Source organism: Diabrotica undecimpunctata, chromosome 3 (assembly GCF_040954645.1).
Source record: "Diabrotica undecimpunctata isolate CICGRU chromosome 3, icDiaUnde3, whole genome shotgun sequence".
Taxonomy (NCBI): domain Eukaryota; kingdom Metazoa; phylum Arthropoda; class Insecta; order Coleoptera; family Chrysomelidae; genus Diabrotica; species Diabrotica undecimpunctata.
The window spans coordinates 67,285,868-67,311,047 of record NC_092805.1 but is presented as its reverse complement, the minus strand read 5'-3'; the positions used below and the strand labels follow the sequence as shown (position 1 = coordinate 67,311,047).

General features: G+C 34.4%; 1 protein-coding gene across 2 annotated transcripts in view; it reads right to left on the bottom strand.

Moving 5' to 3' along the window:
- Positions 1-258: 258 nt before the first annotated feature.
- The window catches only part of NO66 (Bifunctional lysine-specific demethylase and histidyl-hydroxylase NO66), a 132,067-nt gene continuing 107,145 nt past the window's right edge, over positions 259-25,180 (bottom strand). For both annotated transcript variants that reach the window (XM_072526038.1, XM_072526037.1), the window contains 2 exons: positions 16,416-16,676; positions 259-708 (listed from right to left, as the gene is read on the bottom strand). In XM_072526038.1, coding sequence (XP_072382139.1) covers positions 384-708; positions 16,416-16,676 — 586 coding nt within the window. In that variant the 3' untranslated portion in view covers positions 259-383. The remainder of the gene's footprint in view (positions 709-16,415; positions 16,677-25,180) is intronic.

Genomic DNA, 25,180 nt, shown 5'->3' with positions numbered 1-25,180 from the left:
TTGCCACAAATTGGTTGCATTGCTCCTGTAGTGATTCTTTTCCAAGTTAATATGCTCCTTTTCTAACTTGGCTGCACCGTACTGAAGACGACCAATAGTCAGAAATACGTATATACGGTTGCCTTCTATCTTATACACATATTTTATTATATTTTTTTCTTCTTTGTTGCGAGCATATATATATATATATATATATATATATATATATATATATATATATATATATATATATATATATATTTGAAAAAAAACATCAAAAGTTTTTAAGTTTTTATTTAAAAATATTACTCTAGGTATTAGATTTAAATAAAAAATCCGATTCTCATATATTGTAATATTTTGCGTTCGAATTCGGCATTTTTTTTTATTTCTACCTATAATAATTAGTCTCCAATTACAGTAGTAAGTGAATTATTAGTTATTAGTAATCCACGTTCCCATAAATCAGACACCAATTGAATTGTTGCAATATTGGAATTATTATTGACAACTAAACTTTTAATGTTTGTAAATTTAGGATATGTACTTTGCAACATTTCTATTGTTGGGATTAAATTGAAATCTATTACTAAAACCTGTTCTTCTTCTCCATGGTACATTTTTGCGTTTTCTGTATTATAGTACAATTTTGAACATTCTTCATCTATAACAAGGCGTACACAAAAATATCGAAGTAGTCGTACTTCCGTATCCATATCAAATTCGGCCCTAAAATTAGACATATTTTATTAAACATAACAAACTTAACGGTAACTTATCGGAATTAATGACAAGCTGTCAATGTTTTAGACAAAAATACGTCAGAAAAAGGTTAAAAAAAAGATTATTTTCTGGAATACATAATTTTAACTGAAAAATTATATTTGACGTTTCGATTTCCATCTCGGAAATCGATCTACATCTTCAGAACTGTGTACATAAATTCAATATTATTACATTTTCATCCAATCTGGTATGTTTGAACTTGCAAGTATCTAGCTTAGTAAAAAGAGGGCTGCTCAGAGGTCACAATTTGGGCATGGTGTGAGTTTTGTTTGAGTTAACCACGACGCGATTAACATCTTCACGAGGCCTTGAACAAACCTAGTGTTGCTTGTAAACAGTGGAGTTGGGCGATGCGTGTGAGAAGACTTATAATCTACGAAGACGTCGAGGGGAATTTCAGCCCCACCGGTCAGTATGGCAGAGGAATTTTGTGTTGTCAGATGCCGCTAAACATTTCACAAAAAAGTTAGCTCCTAGATGGGTAGGACCCTCCTTCGTGAAGAAGAAAGTTTCCCCCTGGACATATAGTTTACAGGATAAAAATGGCAAGGATCAAGATATTTGGAATGTTAGGATTTAAGGGTTAGTAACCCGACTGGTGATCCCGATAGGATTTAGATCGGGGTAGAACAGACTAGCAAAAGTTTTTTCTGGTCTAAGTAGACTTATAAAGTTAGTGATCTGAAGTAGGTTATATTTATTTTTTTTGTTGTGTCTGTGTAGGATGCCTGAGTGTTGGCTGTGATCGGTTCTTAGGATGTATTTGGATGGTCAACCGATTCGTTTTTTTTATGTTAGGTAGCCAATACGAAGTTGTATGGTTGTGGTAGCCGTAATTTCTTTTGATGTATGGGTTTGAATGTCACTTAGGTTTGATCAGAAATATGTTGTCTTCGATGATATGGCGTTGGGATTTGTTTTGATGTTAGTAAGCCAATATCAGTGAAGTACTAGCGATGCCCCAGAGCTAGGAGCTCGCGAGTAAGGGCAACATCCAGTAACCGACCTAATCAGTGTTGTCGGATTGACGTTGGAATTTAAAACTATTCTACTTCATCTCATACGATGAGAGATGACTGTTGTGTGGAAGTAAGTTGTTGCTTTGTGCGTGTTGTTAGATTGGTATGTCTTTCGTTGTCCAAGTACTTAGCCGTGGTGAGGACCGTGTGGATGATGATTGTGTTGTGGATTTCGTTCGGAGGTTAGGTAGTGTGCCACTAGCGCGAGGGAAAATTTTCTTCGTCTAGTTTTTCCTCGTAAATTTTCCTCTGGGAAAGGGGGGTGCTATTACGTTCCAAATTTAAAGTAAAAAATCCCACCTCTATTTTCAAAAATTTAAACAATTCTAGACGTGTAAGATCGGTTGCCTATAATATATTATAAGCAAGGTGGCGAAAATAAAATTAGTAGTTTTCAAATAGGGGTAATGTCTGGCAAATTGTGCTGAAGTTAAGAGAAAATGTCCTCTTTTTGTGAAGAAACTAATTTAGATCGTTCTTTCTAGAGTTATCTTGGGAGAATTGGGATCACAAAATTTAAATGTTTGAATCTCGGTATTATTCGATGACCTCCGTGTGTCAAGTTGTCAAGTGTTCGGGAAGACGACGGAAAGGAAGTGATTCTAGGTTTGACCGTGGTACCGAAAGTTCGGGCTAGTTTAAAAACGGCATTTTGTTTTTTTTTGCTGTGTTCCATGTGGGATCTGGACTAGTACGAACCGTATCGATATTCAAGGGGATTTGTGCCTTCGTGGAAGGTTTTTTTTTGGGAATATCCACAATTTCGCAAAAAAAAGCTGATCTACAGTGCACGTATCTACCGGAGTCACATTTAGATCAAGAAATCAGCCTTAATCACGAGTCCAAATAGCCGACTACGTTTCGGTCCAATTTGGGATATTTCAAACCCCTAATCTGGCTAAGAAGGGTGAGTGTTAGAACATTTCGTTTTTAATTAATTAAAAAGCTGTAGTTATTTTTTTTTATCCTATCTCTAAAAAGCTATTCATATTTTCATAAGTTGTCATACATTCAAGTTTCAAAGATAAGTTTTTTTTGTATTGCTCCATTATCGCCAAAAGGCAGATTCAAACATTTAAATTTTGTGATCCCAATTCTCCCAAGATAACTCTAGAAAGAACGATCTAAATTAGTTTCTTCACAAAAAGATGGCATTTTCCCCTTCAACTTCAGTACAATTTGCCAGACATTACCCCTATTTGAAAACTACTAATTTTATTTTCGCCACCTTGCTTATAATATATTATAGGCAACCGATCTTACACGTCTAAAATTGTTGAAAATAGAGGTGGAACTTTCTACTTAAAATTTGGAACGTAACAAAACCCCCTTTCCCAGAGGAAAATTTACGAGGAAAAAACTAGACGAAGAAAATTTTCCCTCGCGCTAGCAACACACTACCTAACCTCCGAGCGAAGTCCACAACACAATCATCATCTACATCGTCCTCACCACGCGCAAGTACTTGGACAACGAAAGACATACCAATTTCAAACTACACGCACAACGCAACAACTTACTTACAACACTTACTCCACTTCCACACAACAGTCATCTCTCAGCGTATGAGATCAAGTAGAATAGTTTTAAATTCCAACGTCAATCTGACAACACTGCTTAGCTAGGTTACTGGATGTTGCACTTATGCTCTGGGCATCGCTAGTACTTCACTATACCTCGCATAACATGAGTCCATAAGAAACTCTCCACCATTTCACTCTCACTGATACTGCGAGAAACATCTACCGAAACGGTAGTCTAATCCCAATTGTTCATTAAGATAAAAATGAAATAGTTCTTCCAGAATTTAAATCCGTATACAACGAAATTTAGTTAATCATCCAAAAGTTAAGCTATTATCAAACAAGATTCACCAAAACATAATTATGTGGCTTCGAGAAAATCCCAATTAAATAGAATGGCTTGCTAACATCAGAACAAATCCCAACGCCATATCATCGAAGACAACATATTTCTGACCAAACCTAAGTGACATTCAAACCCATAAATCAAAAGAAATTACGGCTACGACAACCCTACAACTTCGTATTGGCTACCTAACACCAAAAAAAAAACGAATCGGTTGACCATCCAAATACATCCTAACAATCGATCACAGCCAACACTCAGTCATCCTTCACGGACACAACAAAAAATAAATACAACTACTTCAGAACACTAACTTTATAAGTTTACTTAGACCAGACAAAACTTTTGCTAGTCCGTTCTACTCCGATCTAAATCCTATCTATACCAGTAACCCCACTGGTGATCCCCTACCTGGGATCACAGTGGGGTTACTAACCCTTAAATCCTAACATTCCAAATACCTTGATCCTTGCCGTTTTCATCCTCTAAACTATATGTCCATGAAACTTTCTTCTTCGCGAAGTAGGGTCCTACCCATCTAGGAGGTAACTTTTTCGTGAAATATTTAGCGGCATCTGACAACACAAAATTTCTCCGCCATACTTACCGGTGGGGCTGAAATTCCTCTGGACGTCTTCGTAGATTATAAGTCTTCTCACACTTAGCCGAAGCTTTATTTAAACGTTTCCTAACATCAGCAAATAATTCCTGGAGTCCACGCGAACGGTTATATCCCATTTTAGCTACTTCGTCCTCTAGGTCTCCGAGTTTGTGCTTTCGGGAAAAATCTCTTCCATTCACTACCATCTTCTGACCGAAATTTATGAAGTAGGGATCTTGACTAGTCGACTCGTGGTATGCAGTGCGCGTAACACATGCTAGTTTGGCCAAATTTTCATCCCACTTCCTATGGTTGTCAGCTATATAAGTTGCCATCATTGTTTTAAGGGTTCGGTTATAGCGTTCAGGTGGATTGCACTGTGAATGATACAACGCATTATAACGAACTGAGACACCATAGGTTTCCATCATTTTCTTGAAAATACCCGAAATATACTGGACATCCATTATCACATAGTAACAGACGTGGAACTCAAAATACAAGGAAAACTTCTACTTCTATTTTCTTAACGACATGCACAGCTTTTGAGGGTCGCAACGGAAATACCAAAGAAAATTTACTAAACACATCCATTACCACTAAGATAAACTTATAGCCTTGAGTTGATCTTGGAAAAGGTCCCATAAGATCGGTTGCTACTATCTCCCATGGTTGAGCAGCTTTAGATTGAGGGGTCATAAAGCCTTTGGGCTTACCTTGTTCCACCTTATGCATGGCACACAGTGAGCAACGTCCAACGTAACGAGACACATCACTCCGCAATTTCGGCCAAAAATACTTCTCGTTAATATGCTTAAAGTTTTTAGGATCCCCATATGACCTGCTAAAGGGCTATCATGACACAACTTCAGCACTTCCAATCGCTGACCCTTAGGAATGACCTCCTTTCAATTGTCCACTTCCTCGACCAAAAATCCATGACTGGGACGGACGTATTTATACAGTTTGCCACCAGACATTCTGCACTGAGGATACTTCAAGGGATTAGACTCGATTTTTCTACAAAGTTTATCATACCAACTATCACCACTAGGAGGCGGTACAACCTCTTCAACCATATCAAGCACGGGAACTGACCGAGATAACAAATCGGGGACAACATGTTCTTTTCCTTTCCAATGCACAAGTCATATTGTTGCAATATTACCGCCCCTCGAGCTAATCTTCCAGTAGGATCCTTCAAATTTTGAAGCCATACGAGGGACGCGTGATCAGTCACGACCGTAAACAGAACACCCTCCAGATAAGGACGCAGTTTTTCGACTGCCCATAACACAGCTAAACATTCCCGTTCCGTCGCGGAAAAATTCCTTTCTTGACGCGTTAGTGATCTGCTCAGGAAACTAATGACTTTGTCACCATCCGGGCCTGGCTGCAATAACACGGCGTCCACTCCATATCCTGAGGCATCACATTGGACAACAAAAGGCAAATTGTAGTCAGGACAATTAATTATCGGAGCAGAAACTAGACATTCTTTTATTTTCTGAAAAGATTCTTCACAATCCGGGGTCTAATTGAATCCAAAAGGCATTCTGTAAAACTGAAAAAGACCTCGACCAGGAACCTTAGCAACAGGTACCTGTCAATACGCCGACTTAATATCTATGGTGGAAAGATAATGCGCGTTCTTCAATTTATTCAAAATATTAGAGAGGTACGGTAATTGATAGCCATCCCTTTCTGTTACGACATTAAGCTTTCGATAGTCTACGCAGAACCTCCATTTTGGTTCTTCACCTTCTGGAACCTCTTTCTTCACCAAGAGAATCGTGCACGACCAAGCACTATTCGATCGTTCCACTACTCCTTTCGCCAACATATCTTCTAGCTCTTTATCAATATGGCTTTGGATTACTGGGGATACAGGATAGTAATGTTGTTTTATGGGTGCAGATTTACAAACAATCACATGCTCAGTGAAATCAGTACAACCAAGAGGAGTACCCATTAGTTCACGACTTCTATTAATAACTTCATCCAATTGCGACTTCTCTGCATCGGTCAAAATAGTTTGACCTCGGAGATGATCCACTGAACCTATCATTGCTGGAGCGTCCGAAAAATACCATTCGTTGTGCCTCAAATCTGGAACGATACCCATAACTCGCCAAAAATCAGATCCTAAAATCAGAATGTGCGGTACGTCCACAATAACTAATACTGGCAAGACAGCAAGCGATCCCTAACCACGAAAGGTACTAAACATTCTCCCAACGATTCACACATCTGACCATTCGCCACTCTACAAATTCTGTAAAAATTTCCAACCAGTTCTTCATACAATAGTCTTTAAATCACCAGAATCCAATAATCCCAAAATTTCCTTTCCTAAGACTCTAACTCTCAAATATGGACGTTCATCTCCTTCGGAATGATGTAAAATAAAGTCTAAAATAGGATGTAGGTTGGTCGAGTCAACGTCGGCAACACCGTTTCGACCAGTTAGGTGCGTTTCATTCCGTTTCCCGAGTTACATGAAGAACAAGTTCTGACTGTAAACCCTTCTTTCTTACACTTAAAACAGTGAACAGCCTCCTTGTTCATTAGACACCCTACCATATTCATTATATAACTATTCATGATTGAGAAGTAAACTCCAATAGTCTCAGATGAATGCTGAGTTCTCCTCCGAAGCTCTTCAAAAAACGCTTCCCTATGGTGAGCTGACAGGTACTCCCTACGGAATTCTTCAACTAATTAAGCCCAACTCCTTACACGTAGACGAACATCTTTATATAACTGATAGGCTATATCCGAAAATAAATCTATACCTAATACCTGACTCCAAAAGTATACTATCTGGTACATGACGAGCGAGACTCAATTCATTCACCATCTCAAAAAATTCAGAAATAGACATACCCCTAGCAGAACCTGAAAACTTTTCTATTCCCCATTTATGAGGAAGTATCATCCCAGAAGGAGAACTAGTGACAGACTCTGAAAGAATATTATTACCAGCTTGTGAAATCGCTCCAGGAGAAGAAACATGAGCTTGTCCTACGTCTGCCTGAAAAGACTGATTTAAAACCGAAATCACATCGAGCGCTGCTGGTACTGAACCAGATCCGATTGGATGCTGCTTATCATGTAAATCCTGTGACAACTTCAAAATCTCAGCAAGAAAGTCTGACTTAACAACCTGGGCTGCGTCTGCATCATCACCTGTTGGCAATACCATAAGATTGATCCTTCCCAAGACATGGTTAATCTGTGTCCGCAATCTCAAGAACTCAGCACAAGTAGGAGTCCCGGCGAACTTTCCAATATGACTAACGGTGCGCTCATTATGGAAACAATCGCGTGGTATCCTCGCCTAGAACATAGCACTGATAGCCCAGGAAAATAAGCATTTTTTCATTACACTCGTCCGGCCAGGCAAACGACAATTATTTTGAGTAGTGTGGACCTCTGTAACAAAAAGCTATATGTTTCCTATAGTCGATTTTTTAGACTTAATTAGTTATTAACAAATTAAGGTCAAAAAACGGAAAATTTTTGCTTTTATATTTTAAGCACTACAAGACACAGCATTCCATAAAATATAAACGTTATAAGTTTATTTTCAAAAAAGTTATTAACATTTATAAAAAACCAAAATTTACTTATTTTGCAACTTCCTAGATAGACGAAAAAAGCAAAAATGTTTCGTTCTTTGACCTTAATTTGTTAATAACTAATTAAGTCCAAAAAATCGACTGCAGGAAACATATAGGTTTTTGTTACAGAGGACCATACTACTCAAAACAATTATCGTTTGCCTGCCGGACGAGTGTCAAAAACAGGGTACTTTGTTTTGCTTATTTCCCTGGCCTATGACAGTGAAGTGAACGCTCGAATTTAAAATAAAATGCATTTATTTGGTCGCAGCGAGGCTCGGTGCTCGGCATCTCGTAGTGACGATCGTAGAGTACTACGGACGAGAATCGAAAAATACTAAGCTGGAATACTATGGTCCAACTCTATGTTCCGATACCTGGCTCTAGGCTGGGCGCTGCGCGTTGATGGTGAACGCTGGAATTTTTAAAGTAATGCATTTATTTTACGTGGCGATCCATCCTATGGTCCGACCGAGGGTCGGCGCCTCGTTATGAACGCACACTAAGAAAGGTGAGTATTAGAACATTTCGTTTTTAATTAATTAAAAAGCTGTAGTTATTTTTTTTATCCCATCTCTAAAAAGCTATTCATATTTTCATAAGTTGTCATACATTCAAGTTTCAAAGGCAAGTATTTTTTTGTATTGCTCCATTATCGCCAAAAGGCAGATAAACAAAGTGTTAAAATCAATATATTTATTTCCAAATAATTATTTTAGACACGTATGGTAATTAGTGTTTTCTTGCTTCAGGGTTCTTCTTCTTCTTTTTCTGTCTGGCTGTAATTTTCAATTTTTCAACATTGTCATACAAGTCTATGTACATCGGCAATCGTATTTTTGGAGTTCCTCCAAAGTCGTATTTTTGGATTGAAGACACACTGAACTTTAACTAGGATCCCACGCGGTGAAGTATATGAATGTGATTGAAAATTCGAAGTATGAATCGATAATTAATTTTCGACGGAAGATTAAAAAAAATTATTCTGTTAGTCTTTAGATTCAAAATGTGATATTATCAATTTTTTTATTTTGTCACTTAATAAGTTTTACGACCTGGCCCTTCAAATATTAATTGTTGATAATAGATAATTGAAAGATAATAAAAACTAAAGAAAAAATTGAAAAAGAAGAAAACTACATTTTAAGTATTTTATGATTTTAAATGAATAAATGAGTTATGTAACGACTAACGTTAGTGATAGACACTAAAGGAAAATAGATTTGTAAATTTTTGGAATGTAAATACGTAAGTACTCTGCCACTATATAGCAGTTTGTTTATATAGAAATATTTTTTTTTGCAAATAGCATACTCTAAATTAAATCGGTCTATTTTAAAGGTCCCAGTACGTAGTCAAATAATCAAAAAGATTGTAAAATGTTATACACTGTCGCCTGTACACTGTTTGTGTACGGATGCAAACTGCATGCGGATGTATCTGTACCAATGCATGATAAGGTTTGTGCACCTGTACACACACATTTGCATCTTATATACTAAAACGCTAAGCCCTTCGTCTCGTCGAGACGAATCTAAATATGTACTTCCAGTTGCGATCCGACACCGAAAGTGACCCGAAACGCGCATAAAACGTCAAGATATAGCAAATCTGACACCGGATTCGTGATCAGCATGCAAAATTAACTGCTGTTATTAATTAACATTGTTAATAAATCTAACAAAGTTAATAAATTAACATTCTAACAAAAAACATTGTTTTCGACGAAATATTTCGTGATATTTAATACACTTTTTACTTGCATTATTATTGATGAATGTTATGTATATTCTTGCTTATATTGTTTGTATTGATCTCTTAATTTTTCTCGCAAAATAAAAATTTCATTTAAAAAACTCGATGTCGAGTTGGTCCGCTAGTGTACACTAATGCACCCGTACACAGGCATCCGCATGCACACTCATGCACCCATACAGATACATCCGCATGCAAACTTATACTGCCGTACATATATATCATTACATGTAAGTGCATGAGGAGTATGTGGGTGCGTGTGGACACACGCATGTTTGTGATAAAAAAAACTAATTTGATAATAGTGTAATACGATATTAAACTAATATTAAGATTACGAAAAGCAAAATGTATGCAAAAAAAAACGTTAAAAAACTGTCAAAGTTGAAACACGCTTTTTGAAGTTCCTTACAAATTTTTAGAGATTTCAACAGTATTAAATACAATTCCGTAGTCGCATTAATTGTTTGAATTTAATACAATTAATATTGTTCTTTAAATTGTGAAATTTGTGGCGTTCTAACAGCAATATCGTTTATTGAACCACATACCATATGAGTGTTAATAGCGGGGGGAGACCCCCTGACCCCAAAAAACCCACAAAACCAGCCATGTCTGGAAATATATTCGATAATCAAAGTGATGCCGAAATGGATCTTTCTGTAAGTACTAGAATTCCAATCAATTTGATGAATAATCCAAATACAACAAATCTGAATGAAACACAACAAAATGTAACAAAACAGGTAAGGCAAACATTTTTATTTAATATTAATGATCTAGGTCCATATCATGTATATATCGAGAATATCTCTACTGAGTTTAAAGGTAAACTAAATCCTTTAAAGATTGGTGAAATTATTTTGTCTAACTTTCCTGAAGCAGACAATATGATTTCAAGTATAGACGCCAATGGCCGAAATAGAATTAGAGTCAAATGCAAAGATTATAAAACTGAGAATAACCTCATTAAAAACAAAACTCTAGAAATATTTCGTTTAAATAATTTAGATCTGTATATATTCCAAAATTTATTTTACACAGACAAGGAGTTATTAGGGATATAGACACAGATTTATCAGAAGAATATATTAAAAATAGAATTAAACAGTATGATAGTAATTGCATATTTGAAATTGCAAACGTTAAAAGAATTACGCGTAATGTAGAAAAAATTGTTAATGAGGAAAAAATTGTCGAATATGTCCCTACTAAGTCTTGTATTGTGACCTTTAAATCGCAAACTTTACCTAAATATATAGTCATCAATAAGGTTACTAAAGAAGTTGAAATACATAAACAGAAAGTTTTGTTATGCTTTAACTGCCTTAGATACGGCCACTTAGGAAATCAATGTAGGAGTCAGCCAAGATGTAACCGATGCCAAGAAACTCATAATTCAAAGAATTGTACAAAATTTGAGTTCAAACAAGTATGTTTCAGTTGTAAGGGGAATCATTTGACCACAAATTTAAGTGCATGCCCAGAATTTACACGACAAAAGTTAATAAAAGAGACGATGGGTTTAACAAACATTAATTTTTACGATGCAAATAAACAAGTGCCTAAGAAATCATATGCTAGTATTCTTAGGACCAATACATCCAACAATGATATACATTTTCCACAAAATTCACAATCTTCTACTTCCTCCCAGGGAAATAATTTTGCTAAATTTATATTTAAACCACAAACACCAGAAGCCAAATAAAAGGCAAAAACCAAATAATTCAGACCCAACTCATATAGCTAGAAAAGAAATAATATCTACAGTTTCCCCTCCAAAACATCCTGAGTGAATAGTTAAAAGTCAATTCTACCAAAAAAACTTAAACATTGCAGATTCACGGTCAGAAGAGTTAAATTCTTCTGTAATAAATGTCATTCTAGATTCGGTTCTTACAATTGTTAATTCAATTAAACAAAATAATAATTTTAATATTTCAAAAGCTGATGTAATTCAGATAATTAGTAACCATTTTAACCAAAATCTAGCATCAAATTTGCAGACTTAAATAAATTAAACATATTACAGTGGAACTGTTGTTCAGCAGTTGTTAATAAAGAGAATTTAGAATATTTACTTTATCAGAACGACATCACTATATAAAATAGCTCTATTATCTGAAACCGTACTCAAACCGGAAAAATATTATAATTTTAAAGAATTTAATTGTGTTCGAGCTGACCGCCCTGATGGATATGGCGGTTGTGCCATCCTTTTGAAAACCAGCATAATATATGAAGAAATAAATTTTCAAAATACATATTCGTTTACATATAAATATATTTCAATAAAAATTTCACAGCTGAAGAAACCTTTACATATAATTTCTCTATATAATGAACCCAGGAACAAAGTTTTATTTCAACATTGGATCAATTTTTTAGAAAATATACCAAAACTATTTATATTGGAGGCGATTTTAACGCACACAATTTGGCACGGGGCTGCGGAATTTCTGATAGATTAGGTAAAGATCTTCTAGATGCTATAGAATACTGTAATTTAGAATATTTAAACGACGGGTCCCCCACTCTTGATATTTCCAATAAACCTTCTGCTGTAGACTTAACCATTTGTTCCCGAGATATTGCCTCTCATTTTCGTTGGAATACTCTACAAGAACCTTATGGATCTAATCATGTGCCAATTATTTTTTCATCACAAAGTTTCTCCGCAGCAGAAGCCACATCCAGTAGAAAACATAGAATATGGAACCTTAGCAGAGCCAATTGATGATGTATACCAGTACTTTGGAAATAATGAAAATACCATTAACCTACGAAGATTTGTTGACAATATAAACCAGGCAGCCAACGTCGCTATCCCAAAACATTCTTCCATTAAAGAAAAAAACAAAGGTCATATTCCGAAACCGTGGTGGAACAATCATTGTCAGTTAGCAGCTGAAAATAAAAAACATGCGTTTATAAATTATAAGCAGAATCCAACGCTCCAAAACCTAATGGAGTATAAACGACTAGACGCTATTGCAAAGAAAATCTTCAAACAGAAGAAAAAGAAGAATTGGATTAATTTTTGCGAATTAGAACATTAGAAATCGTAAATCGGTACTATGAAGAAATAGGATTATCGATTTCTGACACAAAAACTGAGGTGTGTTACTTTTCACAAAAACATAGAGTTCCACAAGGCAATCTTAATGTGGGAAAATTTAATTTCTCTATAAAAAACTGTATTAAGTATCTTGGTACCTATCTAGACAGGAAATTGTTATGGAAAGATCACATTCATCAAATTGTTAAAAAATCAGAAAACTCAACAAACATTTTAAGAGCTTTCTGTAAAACAAATTGGGGAGCAGACCCAAATATTGCTTTGATGTTTTACATAAACATGATCAGGCCGATTTTCGACTATAACTGTCATTTATTTGGATCAGCGGCCAATACACATCTAAACAAACTTAAAGTTCAAAAAAATAAATGCCTGAGATTATGTCTAGGTTATTTAAAATCCACTCCAATCCAAATAATGGAAAATGAAGCGGTGGAACCTCCATTGCATTTACGCCGCCAATTCCTTAGCAACAAATTTACAGTCCGAATTATGTCCAAAAATTGTAAATACCTTCAAGATCTTAATGAGCTATCAGGTTTAGACCTCACCCATAGGTGCTGGAAAACTAAAAAATAACTACTACCTTTGGTAGAAAGCTATCTAAGTACGGTAAAATATAACGATATTCTCTATAAAAGCCAAATTCCGCCCTACTACAGTGAAATGGCAAAAACACTATTTTCTAGAAAGGTTAAAATATATTTGATATAATTATTAAATAAAAATGGACAAATTATCAGTACATTTTTACTGATGGGTCAAAAGATGCAAATGGAACGGGCTGTGCAATGTTACATGAAAATAAAAATTTCCATCACCAGTATAGCTTACCCAGTGAATGCTCAATATACACAGCAGAAATGATGGCAATAATGTTTGCTCTTCAGTATGTAGTACTGAATCCGACTAGCAACTACGTTATATTTACTGACAGTAAAACCGTGGTCGACAGATTTAACAACATAAAATAGTCAAACACATAAACCACATTGAACTGAAAATTCTTACAATTCTTTATGAAACTATACAATTCGGATTAAATGTAATAATTATATGGATCAAGGGCCATTCGGGAATAAAAGGCAATGAGATCGTTGACAATTTGGCTAAATCAGCATATATGCTTGGAGAAAAAGTAAACAAAAATTTAATTCCAGCGACAGATTTTGACACCGTTAGTAGACAAAAACTTAAAAATGATTGACATTTACATTACAGAGAATGTAAGACTGGCTTAAACTTTTATCATTGTAACACTAGGATATTCTCAAAAAGATGGTTCTACACAGAATCCAATCAACACTTTATAAAGACCATTAATCGGCTGAGAGCAAATCATGCTCTTACGCCATCTTACATGCATGGAATCGGCTTATCAAATACTCCCAATTGTACTTGTGGCAAAATAGGCGATCTAACACATATTATATTAGAATGTGATTTACAAATTAATCTTAATCTTTTAATATTTTCAAATAATATGGAAATTCTTCATTGCATTTACAAACATGTTAAAATATGTAAATACAAGTTGTAAATATTATATAGGCATAATCTGTTAATATGGTTTGAAAAAAAAATTAAAAAACAAAAAAAGTACCTATACTACAAATTAATAAAAAAAAAAATCGGTTGCCTGTAAAGTCGGTTTTACGGGCGAAGATTTTACGTGACAACGTCTTTTTCTCGGTAGAATATTTATTGATATGAATATTATTAAATTGCACAATAGGAACAAGGAATTGAATGAAAATAAGAATTGCACAAATTTTAACTATAGAAATATATTTTGTTTACTAAAACATTGTACATGTAAACTTAAACTTAACTAATTTCTATTTGAGTGATTTTGTTGAGGATAGGACGATGATAGGAGAAATATGAAATGAAAGGAAGTGTTTCTGCTGTAATGTGTCTTGCGAAAGTCAAGTCGATGGTTGTTCCTTTTAACGTAGTTGACTTAGAAACGTTTGATACGCAATCAAGATTATACGTACATTTCATGAAATTTAGAAACGAGTTGTCTGACTTTATAAACTCAGTTTCTCAACTTTTGTGTCAATCTAACAATTAATCAGTTGAACATTTGAAAATATATTAATTTCTAAAACTTGTAAATTAAAATAATTCATTTTAAATTAAAAATGATAATAATATCATTAATATTAATTTAATATTTTTTATTTTATTTAATATTTATTTTATATATTATTTTATATTTTTTATATATTATTTTATATATTATATATTATTATATTATTATTTTATATTATTTATTTTATATTATATTATTGATCTTATTATTTTCTACAAAATTTATTTGAAAATTTTTTCGATATATCAATTAGTTGCGGAAATATCGATCATTGAAGTTATTGTTTGCTACCAGTATTTTATATATTTATTTTTTTCAGTTATAAAAAATTACTATTTCCAATTGTGTCTACCAAGTATGGTCACATGTATTTGCCTACATATTAAATAATAATAAGTACAGATAATGTTATGTGACGTTCACTTCTGATTATATATATTTTAATATTTTTAATTGTAAAGAATCAATTTGAAAATCAAAACACTTATTCAGATCGAAGGTTCAAATTTTTGCTAAATAAATTTGAAATTAATTAAAATTTGTAAATGTAAATGGTAAAGTTGAAAATTAAAACATTTACTAAAATTGGAATTTGAAATTCTTGCTAAACACAGTTAAATTCTAACTCCGCGCGTGGTGATTGGTCGGTTTAGTTCGTTTGTTTGGTCGCCCTGTTTTGACAGGTTAGAAGTTATAATTTGTTATTTTAAATGTTTGACTAGCAATACGCGCTGTTTCTTCTCAATCGACTGAATTACGATTGATTACAGAGTGATTTAAACTAATAATTTACTTAACAACTTCAACATTTGTCAATAGTATGACATAACCTATAAACTCAGTTTCTCAACTTTTGTGTCAATCTAACAATTAATAAATCAATCATAGTTTACGATAATGAAATATTAGTGTACAATTATTTACCTTTATTGCTGTAGTTGTTGTAAATGACGAATCTAAGCACTCCACATTTTCACTACAGACACAGCTGACGATACTTTCAACGATTTTCAACTTTAGCGATTCAACGCGCCTAATTCTCTAGTGCCGCGCGCAGCGGACCGATCATGTTTGAGTGGGAGAGAGACGCAAGGCATTCGCCGGTCCGGCGGGCCTCTCTCTCGTTCGGCGACTCACTGTAACAGACGTGAGCGGGCGTTACACTTTTTCTTAAATGACTCCGAGCCACAACCTAATTTAAGACGTTGTCACGTCAACATAAAAGAATTAAGAAAATAGAAATAGAACAAAAAACAAAAAAAAGCAGCAAAACAAAAAAAAAGAATAAAAACAAAAAAAAAGAAGATATTAAAAGAATAAAAAAACAAAATAAAAATATATCAAAACAAAATTTATGTATCCATAAAAATATTAGGTATATGTAGTACTAACATTGATAACTGATAACAAGAAAATTTTGACTATGAATCTGCAATCAATAATAATTAAAATTCAGTCGATTTTAACAATCAATAAACACAAACAAGTCTGGCTAATTGGCTCTGCCAAAGCCATTTTTTAGAGAAAAAAAAATGTATGCAAGTAGATTTAATGGAAAACATATTTTTAACCTTTTGTTATAAAAGAAATAAATAATATTTACCTGTTAAGAATTTTACCCTCCTTCATAATATCACCATCATATTTGGATGTGTGAAATATTTCTTGTTTTGACAATACCGGGGGCATTGAATCATACATAAACCTTCTACCTAATTGATCAGCTGCTTTATCAATGTCAATATAATCCCTCAGAGAGTCAAATAATTTTTGAATTTCTGCCATTATATTTACTCTTTCCTCTGATATTATATTTCTATTTACATAACCTGTATGTTTCAAATAATTAAGTGGCAATCCTTTCCTAAATAAAAAAAAAATAAATTAATATATTTGATTATTATATTGATTGAAGTAATGCATTGGTTTCCCAATTCTATTTTTTGGGTGATTTTTTAAAAATATGACAATAAATTGGTTTAATCTACTAATACATACATGTACACACATTTCATCATTCTCTTTGCCTTTATCTCTACGCGGGGCCAGCCTACCTAATTACACATTACCACAAGTTTCTATCTTGGTTCGTACCAATATTAATCCCCTTAACCGACATGTCCTGCCTAAGCGTCTACCTTCAAGTCTTCCTCTCCTACTCCGCACAAGAACCCACAAATCAGCAATCCTTCGTATTGGATGATTAACGTCCAGACGTTGACATGCCCGAATCATATTAACATATGCTCTCTCATTTTAGGATTAATTGATGCCACCCCTAGACTTATCCAAGTATTTCAATTCTTCTTCTTCAAGTGCCATCTCCGCGGCGGAGGTCGGCAATCATCATAGCTATTCCGACTTTTAGACGGCCGCTCTGAAAAGTTCATTTGATGTACATCCATACCACTCTGTTAGGTTGCGCAGCCATGGCATTCTACGCCTCCCTATGCTTCTCTTTCCTTGGATCTTTCCCTGCATAATCAGTTGGAAGTATTTCAATAGTAGTATCTATAATAATTCTGGCCATATTCCTCTAAATTGTATTAGGACTTTCTTTCATGTAACACATTTATTCTACTATTTTTGCAGTGAATAGACCTCCTTTCTTATCTTTTAACGTCCACCACTTGATTTTTTGTGGTCCTATTTTTTTTTAATTTCGTTTTTTTTACTTCGATATCGACCACAAGCAACTGATGTTGTGGGCTTACTGTCTCACTATTACCTTGCAGTCCTTATATTAATAATAATAATAATAACTAATATAATAATAATAATAATTTCTAACTAGGCATACACCAAAAAAAGGAACCTTTTTACTGCCTTCATTGACTACCAGAAGGCCTTTGATTCAGTGCCGCATGAATGGCTTGTAGATATATTGAAAATATATAAAGTCGATGATAATCTAGTGACCTTTTTAAAACATATAATGGCAGAGTAGAAGACTAAAATTCACCTTCAACTACCTGGTGAAACCAATATCGAAACTGAAGATATTCCAATTAACCGAGGCCTTTTCCAGGGGGACTCGTTGGGTCCACTTTGGTTCTGTTTAGCGATGAACCCACTATCTCAGCTACTGAACTCCACTGACTCAGGATTTAGCATCAAAAATAACAATACTGTTGTGGCGAAGCTTAATCATCTGTTGTACATGGATGATTTAAAATTAATGGCTTCCACTCGAAACCACTTAGATCAGATGCTAAAAACTGTAGAAACTTTCTCAAATGATATTAGTATGCATTTTGGACTAGACAAGTGCCGTATACTAAATATAGTCAGAGGAAAGGTTCAGCCTGGAGGTTTCGATATGCAAGATGGCCAAAACATCGAGGCAATGGGTGAAAATGATATGTAAAAATATCTCGGAGTACAGTAGGCGCGAAAAATTGACCATAAACTAATGAAAACCGAACTAACTTCAGAGTTCGTACGAAGAGTAAGACAACTAAATCGGTCATATCTTAATAGTAAAAATTTGTTTAAGGCACTAAATACATACGCCTGTTCCGCTCTGAGCTACTCATTTGGTATTATAAAGTGGTCAAAAACGGATATAGAGAGTCTTCAGCGGAAAGTAAGAACAAAAACACCATCCACGCAGTGCAGTAGAAAGAACAACATTACCGCGATATCAAGGGGGAAGAGGACTTATGGACATAGGTGAGCAATTGGATAAACAGGTTGCTAATTTGAGAACTTATTTTCAGGTGCAGGCTGAGACATCTACCTTACATCGAGCAATTTGCGCAGTAAATGATACAACGCCGCTAAAACTCAGGGAACAAGAAATGCACATAGCATAAACCATCTGACTAAGCAAGAAAAAATGCGCACCTGGACGAGTAAACGTCTGCATGGGCGAAATCTCAATGAGATCAGCCAAGAATATGTCGACAATACAGCGTCGAACTATTGGTTGACATCAGGAAAGATGTTTCAAGAGACTGAGGGCTTTTTACTTGCCATTCAGTGTAACGAGTCCGTTACTTAAATAATCGTTTACCTTTTTTTTGTGACTGGAATCTTTTAATTTAATTCTAAATTAAATTCATATTGAAATATTCTTAAACTAAATATTTAAATAACTCCCAGTAAATCTTATTTTCTAAGGTTGGCATTAAACCGCGCCACCAGTGGTAAGATTCTGAAAGTACATCCACTCGACGACGTGTAGAACCTTAACGGGGCACTTGTCAACTGGATGTGATCGAAGAAGGATCGTTTCGATCAGAGTAGTTGCGGCTGGGAGTGCCATTTTTTTCCCGAATTGAGTTTAAGTTTATTTTATTGTCAAGAGCTGTTTGTTTTAGAAGAAATCATTTGAGTTATTTTGTTGTTTGTACGAGGATACTTTCAGTTGGATCACCCTAGCCGGTAAGATGAAAATTACAAATAAATTATAAGGAAAAATCCTTCATATCGTCCGCCATTTTTAGTAAAATTCAGATCTATTTTTAATTTCTTCTTTGATAGGTATTTCATATATTTTATACATGTCATATTTCACCTTATTTCATTAAGGAAAATGTTTTATACCTAAATAAATTATAAATATTAGATTCTATTTCTATCTCAAATTTTTATTTCCTTTCAAGAGTGAAAGCACACAATTATTTATTTCAATTTCATACCGTTTAAACCGGCTAATATTTCTTTTTTTTTTCCTATTCTATAATATATAAAGATCATGCTTTCCGTTAAAATTATCTATTTAATATATCCATACATTATAAAAACATTGTCACACCATTCGAAGGTCACTATTTACCGAAAACCATTAAGGTTTTTATTTCAATTTAAGGTCACTCGTTGACATTTCTTGTATCGCCTTTCAAGGTTGATAACCCTTGTGTTTTTCCTTACCTTTTGTATGTACAAAGAACATGAAGTAACACAATTGTTCCTTTTAGCCTACTCCCAGAATCCAGTTGCAAGTCAGGGGAAGAAATCTTTTTTAGTTTTTGGGTTGTACTTAATACGGATAAGGGGAAGAAGTTCCAAGTTAATTTATGGGAAATTTAAGAAGAATTTTAAGTTGACTTATTTGTCTAAGAGTACCTGATACAGGGAATCCAGGTTTGGTGTACCTTTTACCACCTGAGTCTAGTTCTCCACCGGATCATCTTCAAGGGAAACCTACGGAAACCGGCAGGAAGAACTTACTTTTATTTTTTTGGTTCTCACTCAATTATTTTAAATAACTTTTGCTACATCCTCTTCAAGGTTTTAACTTTTGGTTCTACTTTTAATTTAAATATATATTCTTAATAATAAATACCTTCAATTTTCTTAAAACATTAATTATTGTAACTTAATTTAATTATTTATTGTCTACCAAGGGATGAGGTTATAACTCTCCCTTGAATTTCTCTTTGTTAGGTTATCGTGTGCACACATATCCGGAGAATTTTCACTTAAAAACCTAAACAATTCTTGAACGAAAACTAAACTATTAGTGAGTAGTATATAATTATATTTATTATTGATACATTATTATTGGGTATGACTTTTGTCACGATTTGAAATTAAGGGGTATATCAGGGGCAAATTGTTTTATAACTATATTCAGGGATTTTACTGTAAATATAGCTAAGTTAATTGTACATAAGTGGTGGTGGTTTAGTATATAAGCATTTAAAATAGTCTGTACCTAAGTTTGGTAATTATTAAAGTTGTGGTTAAAATTTAATATTTCAATTAGTACCTATCTTTCATATTTCAGCAATACCAGATATCTCGGAAGAAAACATTTAACTTCCTGGCGCCCAAGCATTCATTAAAGCAACTTTTATCTTTCATCTGTTTATTTCTTGGTGGTTTTCTTGTCATTAGTTCTTATATCTTATGGTCTCTGTAGGGCATGCAAATTGGCCGAATCCTTCTTTGAGTGTCAAGTGGTCATCCTCCTGCATAGTCGCTAGCCAACACTTAATTCTGCTATATTTTAAAATTCATATTTACCCTTTATTTATTTCTTTTACATAATTTATTTCTATCTAATCCCTTCCATCTTCCGTTATTCCACATATTAGTTCGTTGGTGTATCAAGGTACCTTTTAGAGTTCATCCTTTTGCTACACTGGATCGAGTCACCCAGACTCCTTAACACATTTATGTTACATTGTCGTCCAACGTGGGGCCTATTTTCAGTTCAGACCGTACATTCTGTAGTATATTTCTCTTTGCAAAATATTCTTTATTATTTCTAATTTGTTCCTGTTGCTCTTTGTTCATATTTTTTTAACTTCTTTATTTATTTATTTTTCCTTATTAGATTTACATTTATAGATATACTTGTATTGCTGTAGTTGACTGACATTCATATTTAAACCCTCACCTTTTAATCTCATTGTGTACAGTTAACAACTTATTTTACTATTATTGAACTATAAAATTTAATAATTTAGATATTACTATTTTTATATATATATATATATATATATATATATATATATATATATATATATATATATATATATATATATTAGCCAATATTGGAGGGTTTTTTATATTCAATTATTTGTTAACCATATACTTGTTGAAACCATTGTGTGTTGCTTCAAGGATTCAAATTTATATTTACTTAACTTTACTTAACCATTTTGAAATTTTTTGTGAATAACTTTAGATTATTCTTGGATTGAGTTTGTGGTGTGTTGGTACATCTATTGCTATTGGTTTTCCTAATGTCTGCATTCAAGGTAGAACATTTGTTAGTAAAGGAATTGGATTATGAGTTGAGAATTAGGGAGATCACCATTGACGAATCTTCCAATGTGGATTTAAAACGCAAACTATTGCGTGGAGCTTTAAGGCAAGAAGAAGGAAACAGAACCTTTCGACAAATTTCTGCACAAGTATTCCTTTTCTAGAGCAGCAAGAAGAGATTGATGAGACTGTGGATGATTTGGCTAAAAGGATATCCGATTTTAGAGGGACTGTCCAAGATAGCCTATACTCCAGGCTGATATCACGTCTAGCTCATGTCTCAGGCCGTATTCATTTATTGTCGTGTTCGAATGAGGAGCAGCAATCTTATAAACGCTCAATTTCAGTCCGAATTCTTAGCCTAGAGGGTGAACTTGATTCACGAGTAAATCCAATTGCTACTTCAACTCCTATTTCTTCTGTCCAAGCAGCTAACTCATTTCTACACCCCAAACCTATTCAGGTATATAAATGGGGCATTTCGTTTTCTGGTGAAGGTCATTATGACCAAGTAATTTCTTTTTTGGATAGGGTGGAATGTCTTCGTGTATCGAGAGGAATGAGTGAACATGATCTTTTTGCAGCTTCTGCTGAATTGTTTACAGGCGCAGCTTTTACGTGGTTTAGAAACAATCGCAATAATTTTTCTAATTGGTCTGATTTGGCTCAGAAACTTAAGTCTGATTTTCTACCATATTCTTTTCAAGATGACCTTCTAGACCAAATCAAAAATCGTAAACAGAAGCCAAATGAGTCTGTTACGATGTTTATCAATAACATTGTGGGTATGTGTAGTCGCCTTGAGACTCCTTTAACAGATTCTGCAAAAATTAGGATTATTCTGAAATGTCTATTGCCATTTTATCATCAATAATTAGCTTTAGTAGACATCAACAGTATAGCAGACATAACCGAGAAGTGTAAACGTTTGGAGGAAACTTTATCTTGGTCTTCTCAACCTCCAACCACTTCCAAACACTCTTCTGACTCTTTCGGTCACCAAAATTCTTTTAGACACCGTTCTTGGCAACCTAAGGGCCCTGAGCGTAATATTTCAGTTGTAACTTCTTTAGTGTGCTGGAATTGTCGTGAGTCTGGTCATACTTTTTATGATTGCGGCATCCCTCGTACCCGTATTTTCTGCCACGGTTGTGGTAGGGAAAATACCCTCAAACGAAATTGTTTTAAGTGTTCGGGAAACGAACGATCGGAGGTCCGTCCCCTGAGCGTTTCTCCGTCCACACCCCCATCAGGGAATCAAACCGTTACATCAAGCGAAGTCACTGGTCCAACCACGTCAAGCCACCCAAACCCGTCTTCCAGTCGGAAAGGGAAAGGGGTTTTCCCCAAAAAACCAACACACACCACACCAAGTCATTCCAAGAAGGAACTTCTCAATATAATACATTTGATTTGCATAGATTATCTTTCCCAAATATCTCCCCAAATTTTAGTAATAAACATAATAGTAGCAGTGTAGTAGTTCCAGTATCTATACCAGAGTCTACCACAATTCAGGAGGATTCTTTTATTTCTGATTATTCTTGTTTGCCTATCGTATCCTCTGATTGTGTTAGTAGAGATAATAAGTTTAGTTTAGTACCATTTAAAATTTTTGACCAATCAGATAATGATTGTTTTGATTTGAATTCGTTATTAGTGAGAAAACATAATGATAATAGACCTTATCTTCCTATTAAGATTTTAGGACAATCTTGCTTAGCTCTTTTAGATAGTGGCTCGAACATTTCTGTGATAGGTTCACATTCATTAGCTTTACTGAAAAATGCTGAGGTTTCCATTATGCCCATTTCTTCTCTGCAAGTGTCTACTGCAGATGGTACAGTTCAGTCTATTACAGGCAAATTTGAAACCGAAATCACAGTAGCAGATTTATGTAAGCAAATTACATTCTATATCATTCCTTCAGTTCAGAATTCCATAATTTTAGGTATGGATTTCTTAAATGTTTTTAATAGCACACTGAATTGCTCCAATTTTTCCTTTTCTATTTCTCAATTTAATCTGTCCTTACTTAGTGCTATTCAAGATTTTTCTAGTTTATCTAGTTCCGAACAAAGGCAATTAGAGAATATGATCTCTAAATTTATAACTCTTTCGTCGAAAGACAAGTTAGGTCGTACATCCTTAATATCTCACACTATCGAGGTGGGAGATACCACACCTTTTCGACAATACCAGTATCCTATTCCTCAGGCTTGGCAAGTTGACTTGGAAAAGGAAATTGATTCCATGTTAGAGTTGAAGATCATTGAACCTTCCACGTCTTCTTACTGTAGTCCTTTGTGGTTAACCAAGAAAAAGGATGGATCTTTTAGGGTTTGCTTCGATGGTCGAAAGTTGAATAATATTACTAAAAATCGGGATGCTTATCCTATTCCCCGAATAGACGTCATTCTAAGTAAACTCCAGAATGCTAGGTATATTTCTTCTATCGACCTATCTAAAGCTTTTTTACAAATTCCTTTAAGTGAGGAAAGTAAAAAGTATACAGCTTTTGCAGTTAGTGGGAAAGGATTATTTCAATTGTCACTATGCCTTTTGGTCTTGTTTCAGCTCCTCAGACAATGTGTCGTCTGATGGACTTAGTCATTGGTTCTCAGTTAGCCCTATGTTTTTTATTATTTGGATGACATTTTGGTTGTCACTCCTGATTTTTCTCTTCATATGGAAATTTTGGATAAGTTGTTTTACGTCTCAAAGAGGCTAATTTAATTATTAATTTAGATAAATGTCAGTTTTGTCGTCCTAGTCTTAAATTTTTAGGATATGTAGTCGATAGTAAAGGTTTAAGGACTGATCCTGATAAAGTTACTGCTATCAAGGATTTTCCTATACCTAAGACTACTACCCAAGTCCGTAGGATATTAGGCATGTGTGGATATTATCGTCGGTTTGTGCCGTCTTATTCTACTTTGTTGTCCCCACTTACAGATCTCCTTAAAAATAGAAAAAAAGGCCAAACTATTACATGGACTTTAGAAGCCGATGATGCTTTCCGGCGTATAAAAGAAGCTCTTACTAGTGCACCTGTCATGACATCTCCGAATTTTAAAGAGCATTTCTATCTCATGACAGATTGTTCCAACACTGCTTCAGGTGGTGTACTATTTCAAATGAAGGATGGTTCGGAACATCCAATAGCTTATACCAGCAAAAAGCTCAATAAAGCACAGAAAAATTATTCCACCACAGAGAGAGAACTTCTTGCAATTATCTATGGTCTTGATGCCTTTCGGTACTATCTTGAGGGTCGTAAGTTTACTATCATCATAGATCATATTTCTTTATTATGGTTACATTCCATGAAAAATCCGTCACAACGTTTGTCCGGTTGGATTTGTAGGCTTTCTTCTTTGATTATAATATTGTCCATCGCAAAGGCAATGGTGTTGTGGTTGCAGATGCGTTATCACGTACATTCGATATCAATCTTTTAGATCTGTCCACTTTATCTCCAGATAATTGGTATCGAAAGATGATTCATAATGTCACCCAAGAACCTACCAGATATCCTGATTTCAAGGTGGAGAATAATATCCTTTATAAACATGTAATCAGTCCAGTTGAATCTTTATCGAATATGTCTGATTGGAAAATAGTAGTCCCAACAGCAAATAGGGATGA